This window comes from Myiozetetes cayanensis, unplaced genomic scaffold (assembly GCF_022539395.1).
Source record: "Myiozetetes cayanensis isolate MyiCay16 unplaced genomic scaffold, myiCay2020 scf22, whole genome shotgun sequence".
Taxonomy (NCBI): Eukaryota; Metazoa; Chordata; class Aves; order Passeriformes; family Tyrannidae; genus Myiozetetes; species Myiozetetes cayanensis.
Window position 1 is genome coordinate 870,432 of NW_026087434.1, and position 16,267 is coordinate 886,698.

Sequence of the window (16,267 nt, forward strand, 5' to 3'; positions counted from 1 at the left end):
AAGGGGGATTTTATCCAGAAAAGGCAAAAAAGAACCTGAGGTAGAAAGTGTTTAATTGTGTTGATGTAAAATTGAGAGGAGCTGCAATGCTTTGAGGGAGCTCCGAAGGCAGAACTGAGCAGTTGGTGTATCATCCACTGCAAAACTGATGAAGGTTCCTTGTCACTGCAATGAAATGTTGCCGTGGCTGTGTGTTTTAAACTGTTTTTGCATGTTCCCTGGGGTGCTGCAGACATGCATCCAGTAATGCCTGCTCTCTCTTGGCAGATCTTTTCCAGAAGCTCTTCCGGCAGGACCTGCTCGTGGCCAGTTTGTTCCGGAACTTCCTCCTGGCAGAGAGGATCATGAGGTCGTACAACTGCACCCCCGTGAGCAGCCCCCGGCTGCCCCCCACCTACATGCACGCCATGTGGTGAGTGCCAGCAGGGACTGGGGGGCTGTGCCACCAGGGGCTGTCACTGCTCGGGGTTACGTGGGATACTGGGAAGGAATTCCTGTCTGTGAGGGTGGGCAGGCCCTGGCACAGGCTGCCCGGAGAAGCTGTGGCTGCCCCAGCCCTGGAAGTGTCCAAGGCCAGGTTGGACGGGGCTTGGAGCAACCTGGGCTGCTGGAAGGTGTCCCTGCCCGTGGCAGGAGGTGGAAGGGGATGATCTTTAAGGTCCCTTCCAAGCCAAACCCTTCCATGATTCTGCTGAAATTTGTGTGGTGCTTCCCTGATTCAGTCAGTGGATCAGGAATGGAACAGCTTGTGGCAGCCTAATGCTCATCTCCAAAGCTGCTTCTGCTCTGTGCATTCCTAATTATCCTGTAGTTCTGTGGTGCAGAACCTTCAGTCCAGCCATGTCGTCTTTCACTCTGAATACCAAAGAAATGGGTCATCTGCTGCCTTTATTTTCCCAGAGTAAAGCTGGTCCCCTGGGATTGTGCAGGGTGGGAAGAGCCCAGGGCCTGGGGGAAGATCCTTAACTTGCATTGCTGAAGTAGAAGAAATTTTTGCTGCAGAGTTCATCTACTTTTACTGTTGCTTTTAAGATGATTAATGGAAATGGAGGTGGCACAGTTATCAAAATGCTCTTAAATGTAGTTCTGACGATCAAACAAATGTCCCATGAACAATCATAATAAAAATAATAATAATAACAGTAATAACAAAAATGCTCACTTTTATTTTCTTACTCAGTGTGATTAATAGAGCAGCACCAAACTGGGCAAAGTACAGACTGGTGCATGAGGCTGATGGGGTCCCTGGGGAGAGAACAGAGCCTTGCTAAAGGCTGATAAAGTGACAGGTAAAGGTAGCTGAGGGGGTTTAACCTGCCTGCATTTTCCAGAATGCTTTTAATAAGTTTCCTTCATAAAAATGTGGAGGAAAATGAATGTAGGGGAGGGATGAAGGGACGATGATGAGTGTAACACGGAGTTCAAACTCTCTGAGCAGCCTGGCTCTAGTGGAAGGTGTCCATGCCCATGGCAGGGGGTGGAACAAGATGAGTTTTAAGGCCCCTTCCAACTCAACCCATTCCATGATTCCATGGTTTCCGTAGGGAATGGAGGCAGGCTGGCAGCAGGGAGCACCTGCACTTTGCAGGTGCAGGCAGCCCCTGAGGAGGCACTTGCTGGTACGACAAAGCTGCTTTAATTATTGAAAATCCTGGAGGCAGTCAGGGAGCCTTTGGCTGGAGTTGTCAGCAGTTGGGCAGCTGAACATGGCAAATGATGTTCCTGAATGCTTTGGATCAGGAGCTTCCGAGGAAAATGGCTTTTGTCATCTGTAAGTGGGGTGAGTTGTTTTATCAGCGTCGCATGAGGGACTGGGACACTTAAAACTGAAGAGCAGGAAAAGCCTCTCAAGTTCCTGTGGTGTCTTTGAGCTGCTGGTGCTGCTGGATGTGGCAGAGCCCGAGCCATCAGCTGCAGTTCCCAGTTGCAGGAGGGCAGAACATGGTGTTGCAGGAATGTTGAAATTAAGCCAGTAAATTTCTGGAGTTATTTATATCTTCCTTGTTGCTAGCATATTAAAACCCTGTATTTCCTGTACCTTACAGGAATATAATTCATTCTTATTGCCAGCCTATTAAAAGCCTGTATTTTTGGCTTCCTGTGGGAACACGACTTGACCTGGAGTTGGTGTTGCCATCCACGGGCTGAACCACAGGCGGGAAACTGGGAACCCCTGGATCCTGTTCTGTGTCTGTCCCAGAGCTGCATGGCAGCCCCGTGGAGTCTGGAAACATGTTTGCTTTGTTCATATTGTAGTCACAGAATGGTGCTGCAAATTCCTTTGAGAAGGTGCAGGATGATGCTGGAAACACCTCTGTGAAGCCCCTCAGGCCACACCACGGGGATGATGGCATTGGTGCTGGTTTTTAGGATTCACCAGAAGAAATTCCTTAAGAACAGTCACACACAGGGCTCTCTTTGTTGTGAATCCCAAGCCTGGTGAAGTAGACAACAAGGGAGCAGAGAATTGACACACTTTATTCAGTGTCCTCTAAAAAATGTGCAGTTGGAAGCAAATCCAGCAAAGGGGACAATTCCATGTTCGTCAAAGGTGGCTCAGGGCGTTCTTAGGAACTTTCAGAAAGGACAGATTTAGAAACTAATTTAGGGCTCGCTTAAATGTTTTCTAATAATAGTCACCTTCCATTCAGGAATTTCCTAATGGATCACCAGTCTGAAACCTCCAAACCCATTTTGCTGTTTGGATGAACTGGGTGATGTGATGAGGGCAGGAGAGTTGGGCACAGGGGTGCTGGAAAGGATGGAAACTTCCAACAGAGTGACGTGATGATCGTGGTGAACCGATGTCCATATCATTGTGTGGTGCATGATACAGCAAGGGCTTCTGGCTGCTGCTTTATAGAGACTTTTCCTGGATTTTTGACCCCCAGCATGTCAGGCAGTGTTTTGGGGAGCGAGTCCTGGCTACCACATCAAGATCTGCAAGTGGTGGGAGCAATGCTGCAAAAATTCCTTACACTTGACCATCAATTTACCCCCGAATAATTCCTACTGCCCTTTTTTAGACATTAAATATCAACAGTTTGCTCTTTTTCTCCTTTACTGACCCATGTCCCTGCCTATCAGATAATTTCTCCCAAGTCACACTTGGATGTCTCCTAATTTGGGGATCTGGCAGAGGTGTAACTGGAGGGCTGAGGCTGCTGGAGGAATGAGCTGCTCTGCTTTTGGGTTTAGTCCTCTTGAAAACAGCTTTTTAAAATATTAACCTGTTGCTATTCTGATCAGTTCATTTGGGAAATCACTCTTGCCCCGCTTATTATCCTTTTCAACTGAACACTTGAGGAAAAGTGAGAACTTTTATTTTTTCAGAGACCCACAAGTCTTTCTTTCACCAGGAGGGCACCACATTTCAGAATGAGGACAGCTGATCTCTGTGGCCGTGCCCTCTTTGGTGGGGTCTGACGTGTTACTTCTGGTTTTTTCTGCTTTTCTTGGCCTTCTGAGTTTTGCCTGCTCAGGTGCGAGCCCCTGGGGCACGGGCTGGCTGTGTTTGTGTGGTGCCTCACACTGCAAGTTCTTGGCTGCTGCAGGCTCTACTCTGATGCAGGATTAATATTAATATGAATATCTATTGATTGGCTGGCCGTGCTGCCCAGCTGTGAGTGTTCTGGCTGTTGTGCATAAGAACAGAGCCCTGGTGCTCTGTCAGCACCTTGATCTCTGCCCTGATGGATCAGGGTTTATGCACTGCTGCTGTTGCCAGCTGGTTTTATTCATGACTGTTGAAAAGACCTGATAATGCCTTTGGAAATGTTTCCTAACAGGGGTCATATATTAGACCCCAAGTACCTTAATTATGCTTTGGAAGAGCTGCAGTTCGTCCCTAATAGAAATAGTGTGATGGTGTGTACACAGACCATGAAATCCAGGTTGAAAGGGAGTCATAATAAAGCAAAAAAAGAAGGAAACTGTAATTTATCAACCCAATTACAGGTGAGAGAGGAGCCCTGGAGCACTGTGGAGTGTGCAGGATGGATGCAGGGCTGCTCAGCCATCCCTCGGGGAAGTGAGGCTGGTGGAGCTGCACCGAAACACTCAGCAAGGAGGAACTGGTTGTTTGAAGAGGCATTTGGAACTGTTTGACGTTTGAAGGATTAGATTAACTCAGATTACTCTGTAACCAGATTTTTTTGTGTCTTTGTGTTAGTTTTAACATCTCCGAGTCCCATTATCGGGCTGCGGGGAGTTTGATGGAGAGAAATGTGGCACAAAAATAGCAAAGTCTGAGCTCTAAGTTGTGCCTGGAGCAGGGGGATGTGCTGGGAGAAGGCAAGGATTTCAGACTTGTGCCAAATATTCATAGCAATAACTGATTTTTTAAAAATAGCTGTGTCTGAGCAGCTTCCCAGCTGTGTCCTAAAGCAGCTTAGGAAGGTCCCAGGGTCACTGCAGTGCAGGTGAGCTCGGGCTGGGATCTGGACATCCACTCAGACACGTCCTGGAGTTGTACTGGCAGACAGAACAAATGTGAAAAGTCTTGTCCAACCGGCCTGCTAAAGTCTGCAATACTTAAGGGTTCTAGAAATACAGTTCAGAAGAAGGAGATACCCCGGGCCTGACCCCAGGACTGCACGTGGCCTCCTCAGCTTCCCTTCAGCTGCTCCTGAGCGTGGCTGTCCCAGTCAGAAACACTCCTTTTCCCTGGTACTGTGTGCAATGCAGCACACACGATTCCCAGAGGAAAGGAGAGTGTTAAAAGATGTCAAGAATACATTATAAAAAAAAGGGACATGAGAGTTAAAAGCATTAGACATTGACTCAGCTCAGAAAATGTGTGTAAGAAAATGTGCCTCCACGAGCTGCCAGCTCAAGGTACCCGTGGGTGCAGACAGACACACACAGCTCTAATGGGGCTGAATTTCTGCTGTTCGAGTGTTTCTGGGGGTTTCCATCGCCTGGCAAGTCGTGGGTTTGGGCAATAAACCAGAATAAACCAGTCCCTGAGCAGAGCTGGGACTCTCTGCCTTCTGTTCTCTGCTTGAAGCCCAAACTTTGCAGCTCCTCCAGGAAACAAAGTGCCTTATCCCTATGGAGGGTCTGGAGCACCGGAAGAGCACAGTGAGGAGGGAGGAAAGAATGATGCTGAGGGATCACTGAGCCCTTTTTGTACCCAATGTAGTGCAAACAAATCATCCAGAGCCGTTTCCAGACAGCAGTCTGTGCAAAGGGGGATGCAGAGATCTCTGGGTTGGCTTCCTTAAATCACTTGTGGGATGCAACACCCCCATCCTGGTTCCCTGCTGCTCCCTAATTTATCTCCTGTTTGTGTGCTAAGCTGTGACAGGAGTTCAGGCAGCACATCTACCGTGTGCCCACCTTTCCAGTTCCCTCTGGGATATTACAGCTGTCAGTCACTGCTCCTCCTCCCCACTGCAGCCCTTACTGTCACCAGGACTGTAATGACTGTTTTCCCTTCCCTTTCTCTCCCCACCTCTGTGGTTTAGTCCTTTCCCATTCACTGATGGCTTGGTTTGAATCTTAGTTATTGTGACACCTGTTTAATGCCAGTGCAGTGAGTTACCTGTGTGCAGCTTGTGTGTAACCTGAAGTCTGGTGAGGGAGGAGTAGCTGTTCCAGTGGCTGGGAATGGAGGAGCTTTACCTCAGGCAAACCTGCATGCTGGTGTCTTGTTGGGCGGGAGGGTTTGTGTTTCCCACGGAGAGAACAGAAATGACGGGTTAAGGAAATCTGGAAGGGCTGGAGAATCATTTGAAGTGTTTGATTGGAGTGGAGTCTCTTCCCCAGTGGATGCTGCTCAGCAGCTCTCGGCTGTGGGGAGCAGGAGCATTATGATTTCATGTTGAAGGTTTCTCTTTTGAAGGCTGAGGAAGTTTGAGTGACGTTGGCCAGCGCTGGTAGGGCTTTGAGGAGTCTGAGTGGCGTTGGCCGTGTGTCTCCCCTGGCTTTTCACAGCCCGCTTTTAGAAGGGTAAAAAGAGATTTTGTTTTAATCTACCAAAATCTCTTTTTGAATTTTTTTGTTTGTTCTTTCTGATAACACTTAAAACCCTTGAGATTAGATCTCAGGGGGTTGCTTTGGACATTTTTGTAGCAGCATTAGTGCTGCTTACCTAAAATGACTGTGAGGAGCTCAGCATCTTAGTGCTGTGCGTCTGCAGTGTGATGACCTGCAAAGAATCCTTTTATAGGCAGCCAAAATCAGACCAGTTGTCTCTGATCTCTAAACCATTTTCTTCCTGCGTAGTAAAACCTCTCTCAAAGGCCCTGAGGATTGACATTTTGTAGTGCTGCAGAGAATTTCTTTAGGTGTTTTGCCCATTCCTCCAAGAATCCTGAAACTCGGGAAATACGCCTTCGCTTGACGTAAAATTGTCTTTGTATTTGCACTAATTGCCTTTGCCTCAACCAGGAGAAACACCTCTCCTGAGCTCTGTGTAAACATTTTGTCTCCAGCCTGGGTCTGTATGGAGCTCGTGGGAAGCATTTTCTGCCCGTGCTTTGATTAGCTCTTGATTAGCTCTTAATTATATTGGCAGCACGTGTTCAAGCGGAAGGTGAGAGTGGGAGGCTGAGGGACAAGGTCTGGGGCAGCCAAACCAAGCTGCAGCTCCTGAGTCCATGGAAAAAAAAGTACAAGAGCCTTAGAATTCATTTTTCCATTAATTGGAGAGATTGGTTTTGGTTGAGAACAGCTCCCAGTTGTGCTGATGGGATAGATCCGCTCGGCAGTGGGTCTGATGGAAGGTTTGTTTGACTCAAAACAGGGTGATTTAAGGAGTTATTAGAGCTGGTGACTAAAATGCAGAGTATTGATTATCACCCACGGCCTTGTGTGTGCAGACATTGCGAGGAGAAGAAAAATGGCTTTGGCTATTGATGTTAACACAGGATGCCACGAGCCATGGAAGAGCAAATGCGTCTGGAGAGGAAATCTTTCTTTTCTGGAAGAAACCCTGTGGGTGGGGGGTTTAACTTAGCCCTTCAGAGTGCATAAATTCATGTGCTGAATGAAAAGTGCATGGAACTTCTATGGGCAGAGTAGGGGAAATCGTTTCTGGGGTGAAAAGTAGCTCTTTCACTATTTTAGAGGTGTTTGAGGAACTTTGGAGACCAAAGGCATTTATTTCGCTCTGTGAGCACAGGGAAGCAGCCTGTTGGCACCTTTGCTTTGCACTGAATCAGCCACAAAAGGTTCCTCGGCCACCACACGAGTGACACACTGCTGGAGCTGAAACACTGGGATGTCGTAATGGCTGCTCAGAGCTGTGGCTGCCCCATCCCTCCCATCCCTGCCAGTGTCCAAGGCCAGGTTGGACAGGGCTTGAGGCACCCTGGTCTCGTGGAAGGTGTCCCTGCCCATGGCAGGGGGTGGAATGAGATGGGCTGGAAGGTCCCTTGCAACCCAAACCATTCCATGAGTCAGTGATTCCATACTTCAGCCCCCAGGGGTGCAGTAGATAAGTGTAAAAATGGAACTGTTTAGGTCTTTTCTCTTTTTCTGGTGTGCTGTCCATCCCTCCGTGCTTGGGGTGAGTCATGCAGAGCTCAGTTCCCCTCCCAGCAGTGCAGGGACACACAGGGACAGTGTCTGTGCCCAGGAGGGGAAGGAGCACCAGTGTGGGGGTGTATCCATGAGCTGAGGGGCTGCTCAGCAGGGATGGAGTGGCTGGAATGCAGGGCAGGTGAGGGCTGGGTGCACGTGGAGGTGTGAACTGAATCCTGGCTTGGAGCTAATCCAGGATTAAGTTCATTTTTCAGTTTAAGAAAGAAGTGCCATCCAGTTTGGGATGAGGACAGGTGTGTAAAGGTTTCACCTCCCTCAGGCTCCTTTCTCCAGTGCAGAGAGCATTGATTTCTGGGAACCTCTGTGAACTCATCCAGTGCTGGACTGGAGCTTCTCCCTGCTTTTCTGAATTGTGCCCACGTTATTGCTGCTTTTTGAGAAATACCAAGCACATCCAAGCCAGTCAGACAACACTGCTTTGTCCACACTCGTGTATGATCAGAATTTAAATTTCCCATGCTATTCCTTGTGGATAACTTGTAATTCCTTGTCTTCCCTCTCTCACCCTGTCCTCCAGGCAAGCCTGGGACCTGGCTGTTGACATTTGCCTTTCCCAGTTACCTACAATTATCGAGGAAGGAACTGCCTTCAGGGTAAGTTGGGGGGTGTCCTGGGCTCACTGTCCAACACCTGGGTCCAGCGCGTCACTTCTGCCTGTTGGGCCTTGAATTGTCACAATTGCAGGGTTCACACTTTTATAAAGAACATGCAGCACAATTTTTTATATGAAAGGCTTAAATGTGAAAATTATCTCTTAGTAGAGTTCCTTTCAAATAAACATGAAACAGAGGTTGAGGGTGTGTTCAGAGAGTCCTCCTAAGCTCAGTGTCACTGATAGGAGTCACTGGGGGTTTTCTGCTTTATTTAACTGGGAGAGCAGAAAAGTAAAATTTTTAGTGTTATATTTGGCTTAAATTCCTCTATCCAGAATGGGTTTTCTTGATATTCCTTTGACGTTTCATGAACTGAAACCTTCAAATAATGATTGTACAATCTCAGGTAGCTGTTCCACCCTGTTGCCTTTCTAATTTTCAGTAACATTCTTGCGTTTTTTTTGGGTTACCAAACTTCCAAAGTTTTTCTGGCTGTAATTGCAAGCTGTCTCCAAAGCCTCGAGTGCAGGAGGAGAACTGTGGGCTCCTGCCAGGCTGGGGGTTGATCAGGATGCCCTGAGGCCTTTATCCTCCCACCCCTTGCTTTCCTCACTGTATGTGCTGTGTTTTAAAATGCAAAAAATATGATTTTTCTTCCCCTGGCTTATGTTCGTTTTTATTTCAGGCTTCTAACAATGTCAGTGGGGGCTTTTATATTAGTGCTAACCCTCACCTGGACGTCCTCTGTCAAATGAGCTGAAATTCAGCAGATTTCTGAGTATTTTGGGGTGAGAGGAAGCACAGACTTGCTGGGGATCAGACACAAGATCAGTAAAGAAGTGGTTGTTCTCAGCTGGAGATCGATTCAGGGTGGGGTGGGAACAGTTTACGAGCAGGTTTTAAAGCCTGACAAATGCAGTTTGTTGTGTTCTGGCTGGAATTGAGGTGGGCTGAGCCATCAGTGTGCTCCCGGGGCCGGCAGCCGGAACGAGTGTCAGAAACACCGTGGGGTTTGTGCCTGCTCTGCACAGAGTGGACAGACATTCACCTGGGAACTCCCTGTGGGACACTCACAACCATGGGAATCCTGGCTGTTGTTTGGGAGGGAGGGGAGGGCTCACCCCTGGGACAGGGGCTGGATCAGACAGACAAATGCACACCTCTGATCTATTCCCTGTGTTCTAATCAATGCTTTGTCCTCAACCCCCTGGATTTCTGCCTGGTGCAAAGTGTAGTGGATCAGCAGAGGTTGGCTGGCACTGGCCAGGCAGGAGGAAAGGGCTGGAGGCACTGAGGGCAGTGCCAACCTGTTCACAACCCCATGGCAGAGCTGGGATGGATGTCTGGGCCAGGTGAGGCTCAGGGTTGCTGCTGCCCCTCCATTCCCTCCCTACTGGGGGCTGAGAGTCCAGCCTGACCTAAATAAATCCATTGACAGCCTCTTCAGGCTGTTCTGTCTCAGCGGCACATCACACACCACGTGTGTCAGACTCCTGCCTGTTCCCAAGGTGTTCTTCCCTGGTCAGACCTGGAAAATACAATAACCTGATGGAGAGGGGCCTAGGGGGTCATGGTGCTCCTGCAAGGGGTGTGTTTGAATTGGTTTGCTCCCTCTCCTTCACCTCTTCACTCCTTTCTTCCCCATTGATTTCTGTTTCCTTGTGCATTCCTACCTGGAAGCCGCTGTGTGCTGTGGTCAGTCCGTTCTCACCCAGAGCTCATACCACGTGCTCAGGGAGATGGATGGCACAAGGAGTTTATTTTCATTGCTCTTGGATGGTGTCTCCGGCCTGGGCAGAGGCAGCTCCGAGTGCTGCTGCAGGAGTGAAACTGCCTCTGGAGAGCAGATAAATCCACCACTGTTCTGTCTGCTTCTCCTGAGGAGACATCAGCCCCCTTTCCCTAAGACCTCTTGTGATAACTTTTCCTGTTTCTCTGCTCTTTCCTCCTCCTTTCTTCCAAACACTTACATAAAGGGATATTTGAAGGGAATTGTATTGGGAAGCTCACGTACATTTAAAAGCTGCCAAACAAACATGTCAATTACAAGCAGTGGTTTTTGGAAGTCAGTGAAGTCCAAAACTCTTTGCTTCCCTCCTGGATTTTCACCCGAACCCGCGTTGCTGTTCTTGCTCCGCAGCACAGCCCCTTCTTCGCGGAGCAGCTCACGGCGTTCCAGGTGTGGCTGACCATGGGTGTGGAGAACCGCAACCCCCCGGAGCAGCTGCCCATCGTGCTGCAGGTGAGCACCAGGGTGGGGGTCCCTGCCTCTCCTGCCTGGGCCGTGGGGTCCCTGCCTCTCCCTGTCCGTGCCTCCCCTGCCTGCTCAGCACAGGGCTGCCAGCACGATGGCTCTGGGGAACATAAATTCCATGGGCTTCTCCAGGATGAATTTGAGCTGGGTGCACGTCCATTAGACCTGTGCAGCCCCCTCCCTTGGCTCCTGGTGGGCCAAGCTCCCACTCCAGCCCACGTGCAGCAGTGTTGGCTCTGCTGCCTCCCCTTTGCTCTGGACACACTGACTGTCTCAGAGCAGCACATCTTTGTGGTCTCTCCTATGGCATCTCCTCTGTATCCCAGCTCTGTCAGGCAGAGACTTTTATCTTCTCCCTGTTTTCAGAGAGTGGAAGTTACTGCAGCGTAAATAGTGTGAAAATGGCTCCTTTATCCATCTGGTACAGCCTGGGAAGTGTTCCCTTTAATGTGGGGCTGAAATTTTGCTGCAAGAACATAGAAACAAATCTCTGAAGACTGTGCCTGGAGGAATGTAGAGTCCTGGTAGGCTTTGCTCAGGCAAAACAAAGTTCACATGTTTAAGGGAGAAGTAAATCCAGGAGAAACAGAATAGTGATTCAGCCGATGCTTTGTGGCAAGGCCCACATTGCAGTTGTTATCTGTCACCTGCTCTGGCCTCTCCTCCCCTGCAGTTTGCACTGACAGAAATACAAACCCTGGCCCAGGTGCCTGTGGGCTCTACTCTACCAACAGCAGAATTCAAAATCTTTCTGATTAAAGGACTATGGTCCTGGTCCCTTCTAAAAGGGTCTGTGGGGAGACTCTCCTTCCCTGTCAGCTGCCAGCTGGATCTGAGACTGACAGCACCATCCATCTCTGCAAGACCAAACTTTAATTTCCTGAGCCTCCCAAGCCTTGAGAGATGATGTAGATGTGGAGAAGTGTGGTTTGTCTCTGTCACTGTGATGGGAGCAGGCAGGATTCTGCTCCAGCTCCAACTTTGCTGCTTTCCAATGGATTGTTTGGCACCAGCAGGCTCTGCAGGCAACAAAACTCTGCAGTGAAATTGGGAGGTCACCTGGCAAAGGAACCTGCTTTCCTGCCTGGAGCAAAAACAAGCTGGGACAGCGTAATTATTGTTACAATTATAGAATATTAATTGTACAGAGGAATCAGATTGGTTGTTAACAGGTCTGAGATACTTAGAGAGCAGCTGAGGCAGAGAGGGAGGGGAGTGAGTTACAGACCCTTCTTGGTGTCTCTTGGCTTTGACCCCGTGGGAGTGCTCAGACCCCGCTGCTGTCACCTGACAAAGGCTGATTCTGTGTTCCCATTTTAGATTGAGGCTGGTGGGGCCCTGGCACAGATTGCCCAGGGAAGCTGTGGCTGCCCCATCCCTGGAAGTGCCCAAGGCCAGGTTGGATGGGGCTTGGAGCAACCTGGGCTGGTGGAAGGTGTCCCTGCCCATGGCAGGGGGTGGGATGAGATGGGCATTAAGGTCCCTTCCCACCAAACCATTCTGTGATTCTGTGCCCCAAGAGGAGGAGGTGTTGAGTGCCCAAGCCATGGTACCAGCCATGCAGAGCCTGGATTTACCGAGGACAGGGAAATGGCCCTTTGTAAATGGCCTTTTAATTAATAGACTTCAGGAAGCTGCTTTCCACTTGGAATTCTTGCTGTGCATGGGGCAGGTTGGGCACGGGAGGTTTCCTGGTGCAGAGAGGAGAGAAGCCCTCAGAGAGCAGTCAGCACACACAGCCTGGCCAGGCCTGAGTCCCAGGTGCTCGATCCCTGTGGAGATTCCTCCTCCACGTGATCTCCCGTGCTCGTGGACAAGAGCTTGTCCCCCACAGAGGGCCTGTGGAGATCGCTCTGCAGGTCCCTTCTCCCATCCTGCCTTTGTTAGGAGGTTCCTGCTAGAATGTGGGCTGTTCGTTCTGAGTTACCCCGCTGTGCCCTGGTTAATCCCTGCTCACGGGTGGTTGCAGTTGGCTTGCTGTTTGTGTTTGGGAGTGACGCTGGGCGGATGCCAGGGCGGCTGTGACGCAGGGCTGTGTGCGCTGGGGGCTCAGCCAGCACTGCCGTTATTCACTCAAAGGTCAGGAGCTGTGTCATCCCCACATCCTCACCCAGGGCTCTGGGACTGCTGTCAGTTCAGGCTGCAGGTTACTGTGCGGATCAGCTGGGGAAGTGGGAATGGGGAATCCTGTGAGATGGAGGCTTTGTTTGGGTTGCACAATAAGGAAGTGGAGCTTTTCAAAGCAGACACGGTTTGCTTTGGTGGAATGTTCTTGTGGGATGCCAGCAGTGTGGAGCTGGGATTTTTATCCTCACCTGGAAAGCCTTTTCAATTAGATGAATTTCTTTGCCCAGCTATGACAGAATTCGTGGATTTCCTTGGCTTTTCTGCAGGTCAGGACAGCAGCCGTGTAGATCTGAGCACCCTGCCCCTGCCAGGGCCTGCTGCTGTCCCAGCCCTGCCCCAGCCTCCACCTGCCCTGGTTTCTCTTACTGCTTTAATCACAAACAGCTGCTCCTGTTGTTCCTGGGCTGGTTTATGGGACAGGCTGGTGCCAACTAGGGCAGGATGACCAAAATCCTTTCTCTTATGACCTGTGCTGAGATCTGAACTCAGACACCCAGAGTGAAACGTTAGAGTAGTTATCACATCCTCCTGTTTTTTCTGGACTTTTCCTGCACTACTTCAGTATCCAGTAGCAATCACCCACAGTGTGAGACATGAGCCAAGTAATTTAGTTATTCTTCAATGTTAAACATGAGAAATAATTTAATTTCAATATGCAACGTGGAAAAACACTGAGAAGAGGATGGAATCGGGGAGGTAAATCAAGGAGCTTCTTTCCCTGAGATCCATCTGAGGGATGCTCCTCAATTTAAACCAAGGATTAAATGTTGCATTCCAATATCTTACATCTGTTAAGGAGATTAAGAACTGCAAGTCTATCTGTTAATATTTCACACCAGGGTAGGTATAAGCCAGTAAACCACCACCTCATTAGCGTTGTCAGACTCTGTTTTAATGAGATTTTTATTAACGACTAATGTGACCTTTTGCTCCCTCTTAAGTCTCCAGTATTGATTTGTCAAGGAAAGCAAAGCCTCTTCTTGTGCTCCTGGGCTGTTTGGAGAGTGGGAGGCTGGGCTGTCACTCCCCTTTGGATCCTGCTGCAGGTGCCACCCCGTTCCTGCTCTGCTGGGAAAGGCAGGCTGGAATCTGTAGGGATTGCTTCCCTCTGTGCCAGGAGCAGCTCCACGAGGGAGCTGTAACCCCTGGCTGGCCAGGCTCTCACAGCCAGGGTTTGTCCTTCAGCTTTCCATTCAGACCGTGCTGTTCCAAGCGCTGTAACCATCCCAAGGTCCCTTCCGTGTGCTCTGCAGGCACAGGGATTTGTTCTCAGTCCAATATCCCTTCTCCCTCTCCTCTGCAGGTGCTGCTGAGCCAGGTGCATCGGCTGCGAGCTCTGGATCTGCTGGGAAGGTTCCTGGACCTGGGTCCCTGGGCTGTCAGTTTGGTGCGTGGGTGCTGCCCGTGGGCTTGTAAATTCTGGTTTGTCTCAGTAGGGGTGATAAATACAGATGGTGATTTAGGGAAGGAATATGTGGAGGATAATCCACAGATTTGACAAATGAGCAGTTCTGTGTGCTCATGTGTGGGAAATGCAGCAAGTATCCCGACAAGAACAGTGGTTTTATTAATCAAATTCATTTCCATTACAGTGAAGAGGAGTTCCTTGGGAATAGTTTAGTGTAAAATAGTGTAAGAAGCAAACCAGGAGGAAATAACTGGGACGAGTAAGGTTTGTCATGTAAAATAAATAGCCCAAAAAGGCATACACATTTTTTTTCTGTTTTCTCAGGTTACTGTCTGCATCACTTTCTTCTCTTTCTTTATCTGTTTGGTCTCTGGATTTTACAAGTGCTTCTGAGCAGGCAGCAGCTGCATTCTGCAGTTTGGGAAGTGGCAGCACAGTGTGGAGCATAAATAAGAATTTAACAGAGGAGCAGTTTAAAACACTCCTGTAAATGGAGCTGTTGGTTGATAAAAGTGAAGATGAAGCACCAGCTGGTTGTGGAGCAGCTCAATGATGGGACTTTTTAGTGGTTTTCTTTATCTCCCTCCTCCATCTCAGCCAAGAGTCCCTTCTGCAGAGGGAGGCTGGAGGCACAGGCAGCTTGGGAGGACAGTGTGTGTTAAAGGGGATGTTAAAACCTCTGGACTGTCAGATTCTGTGAGGATCAGGACGTAGCTGAGGTCAGCACAGGGGCCTTTGCTCTGGCTGGGACGTGTGTTATGCCCTCACTGGCCATGTCAGGGCCATGCCCAGCTGCCCCCAGGCTGGGGGCTGCTCACCCTGAACCCCCACACATTCCCTCTGCACTGAGCTTTGGGAAGGCTGTCAGCACTCACAGCGATCCTCAAGGCTTTCCTGTGTTCCCTGCCCTCCTGGCAGTGGTCTCTGATCCCATGGAAAAGGCTTGCTAGAAGTCTGTGTGAGGAGACACCTGTTCATTTCCAGTGGAAAGGCTGGAATTGTGGAGCTTTTGCAGCGTGTTTGGAGAGAGCAAAGGACCCCAGCTGAGGGGAGTGAGCAGATTGGGAAGCACAAAATAGCCCAGGCTGGAAGGAGTGAAAGCTGGTGCTGGATTAGCTCAGAGTCTTCATGGACCAGATGAGTCTGGAAATATCTGGTGGCATTCAAGATTAAAATGAGCAACAAGCACACAGGGATCCCCTCTTTACTAGAAATGTGGGAAATTGTTTTCTGCCGGATTTCTCAGCTGTGTCAGTGGAGATGCCGCGTCCTGGCAGCGCGCTGTGTTCGACCCTCGGGGCTGAGCTGCCTATGGGGGTTTGTTCATGGGGGTTTGTTCACAGGGGTGTTGCTCATGGGGGTTTGCTCTTCTCTCTGCCTCCCAGGCCCTCTCTGTTGGCATTTTCCCGTATGTGCTGAAGCTGCTTCAGAGTTCAGCCCGAGAGCTGCGACCGCTCCTGGTCTTCATCTGGGCCAAAATCCTGGCAGTGGACAGTGTAAGCACTCCTGGTTCTTTGGGGTTTCAGCAATGTGCCTTTTTTTTTAAGGATGGCCTCAGCCAGAGCTGTAGTTGGTGAGGCTTAAAATAAATAATTAATCAGGTAAGTAACTGCAGATAAATTTATATAATTGTATATACAGCTCTATGGTTTGTGGGTGCAATTAGTTGAGCACAATAAAAATATTAGGAGAGGCGCACACATTAATTCAGGCACAATTATAAGCCCATATAGAATGTGTGAACTGCTTGTGAATGTTGGATCTTTCCTATTTGGGGGTTGTTTTTGCATATCTCCTCCATTTCAGTATGGAGAATAGCACTGAATTCATTGAAGTTTTCCCCTCTGTTGATCCAGCATTGTCAGGTTTAGTTTTATAACTATATTTTCATTAACATCCTAAGAGGATTTTGGAAAGCAAGGAAAATGAAAACTATTCATCTTAGAGCTATTCTTGAAAAGCTCCTTTCTGATGCACCCAAGGCTGGTGCCTCAGCCCCAGGTTCATGGCAGGAGGCTCAGGTGTGATTCCCCCCTGGTGTCCTATTGTCCTCCCCTCCAAGAGGGCTCTCATCCCTCCTACCCCCTCACACGCCGCCTCCCATGCTCTGTTGTTACCTCGCTCATTTGCAGGCTTTGCTTTACAGCAAAACAGAAAAAATACTCTTAAATGGTGTGTTTGGGCTTTTTTTCTGCTGTTTCACTCACTGACTCCACCAACACACGGTGGGAGTGGGAAGGGAGGAGGGGGCAGCTTCCCCAGAGAAGGGCCATGGGCACTGCCAAGGAGGGGACAGGCAGCAGCTCCTGTTTCTTGCAAATAGAGTATTTTCTGTAC

General features: G+C 49.3%; 1 protein-coding gene across 4 annotated transcripts in view; it reads left to right on the plus strand.

Annotated features, from left to right (window-relative positions):
• RPTOR (regulatory associated protein of MTOR complex 1) overlaps nt 1–16,267 on the plus strand; it is a 98,647-nt gene that overhangs the window by 39,240 nt on the left and 43,140 nt on the right. For all 4 annotated transcript variants that reach the window (XM_050319476.1, XM_050319478.1, XM_050319475.1 and 1 more), the window contains exons 9-13: nt 268–412; nt 8,066–8,141; nt 10,282–10,383; nt 13,826–13,909; nt 15,316–15,426. In XM_050319476.1, coding sequence (XP_050175433.1) covers nt 268–412; nt 8,066–8,141; nt 10,282–10,383; nt 13,826–13,909; nt 15,316–15,426 — 518 coding nt within the window. The remainder of the gene's footprint in view (nt 1–267; nt 413–8,065; nt 8,142–10,281; nt 10,384–13,825; nt 13,910–15,315; nt 15,427–16,267) is intronic.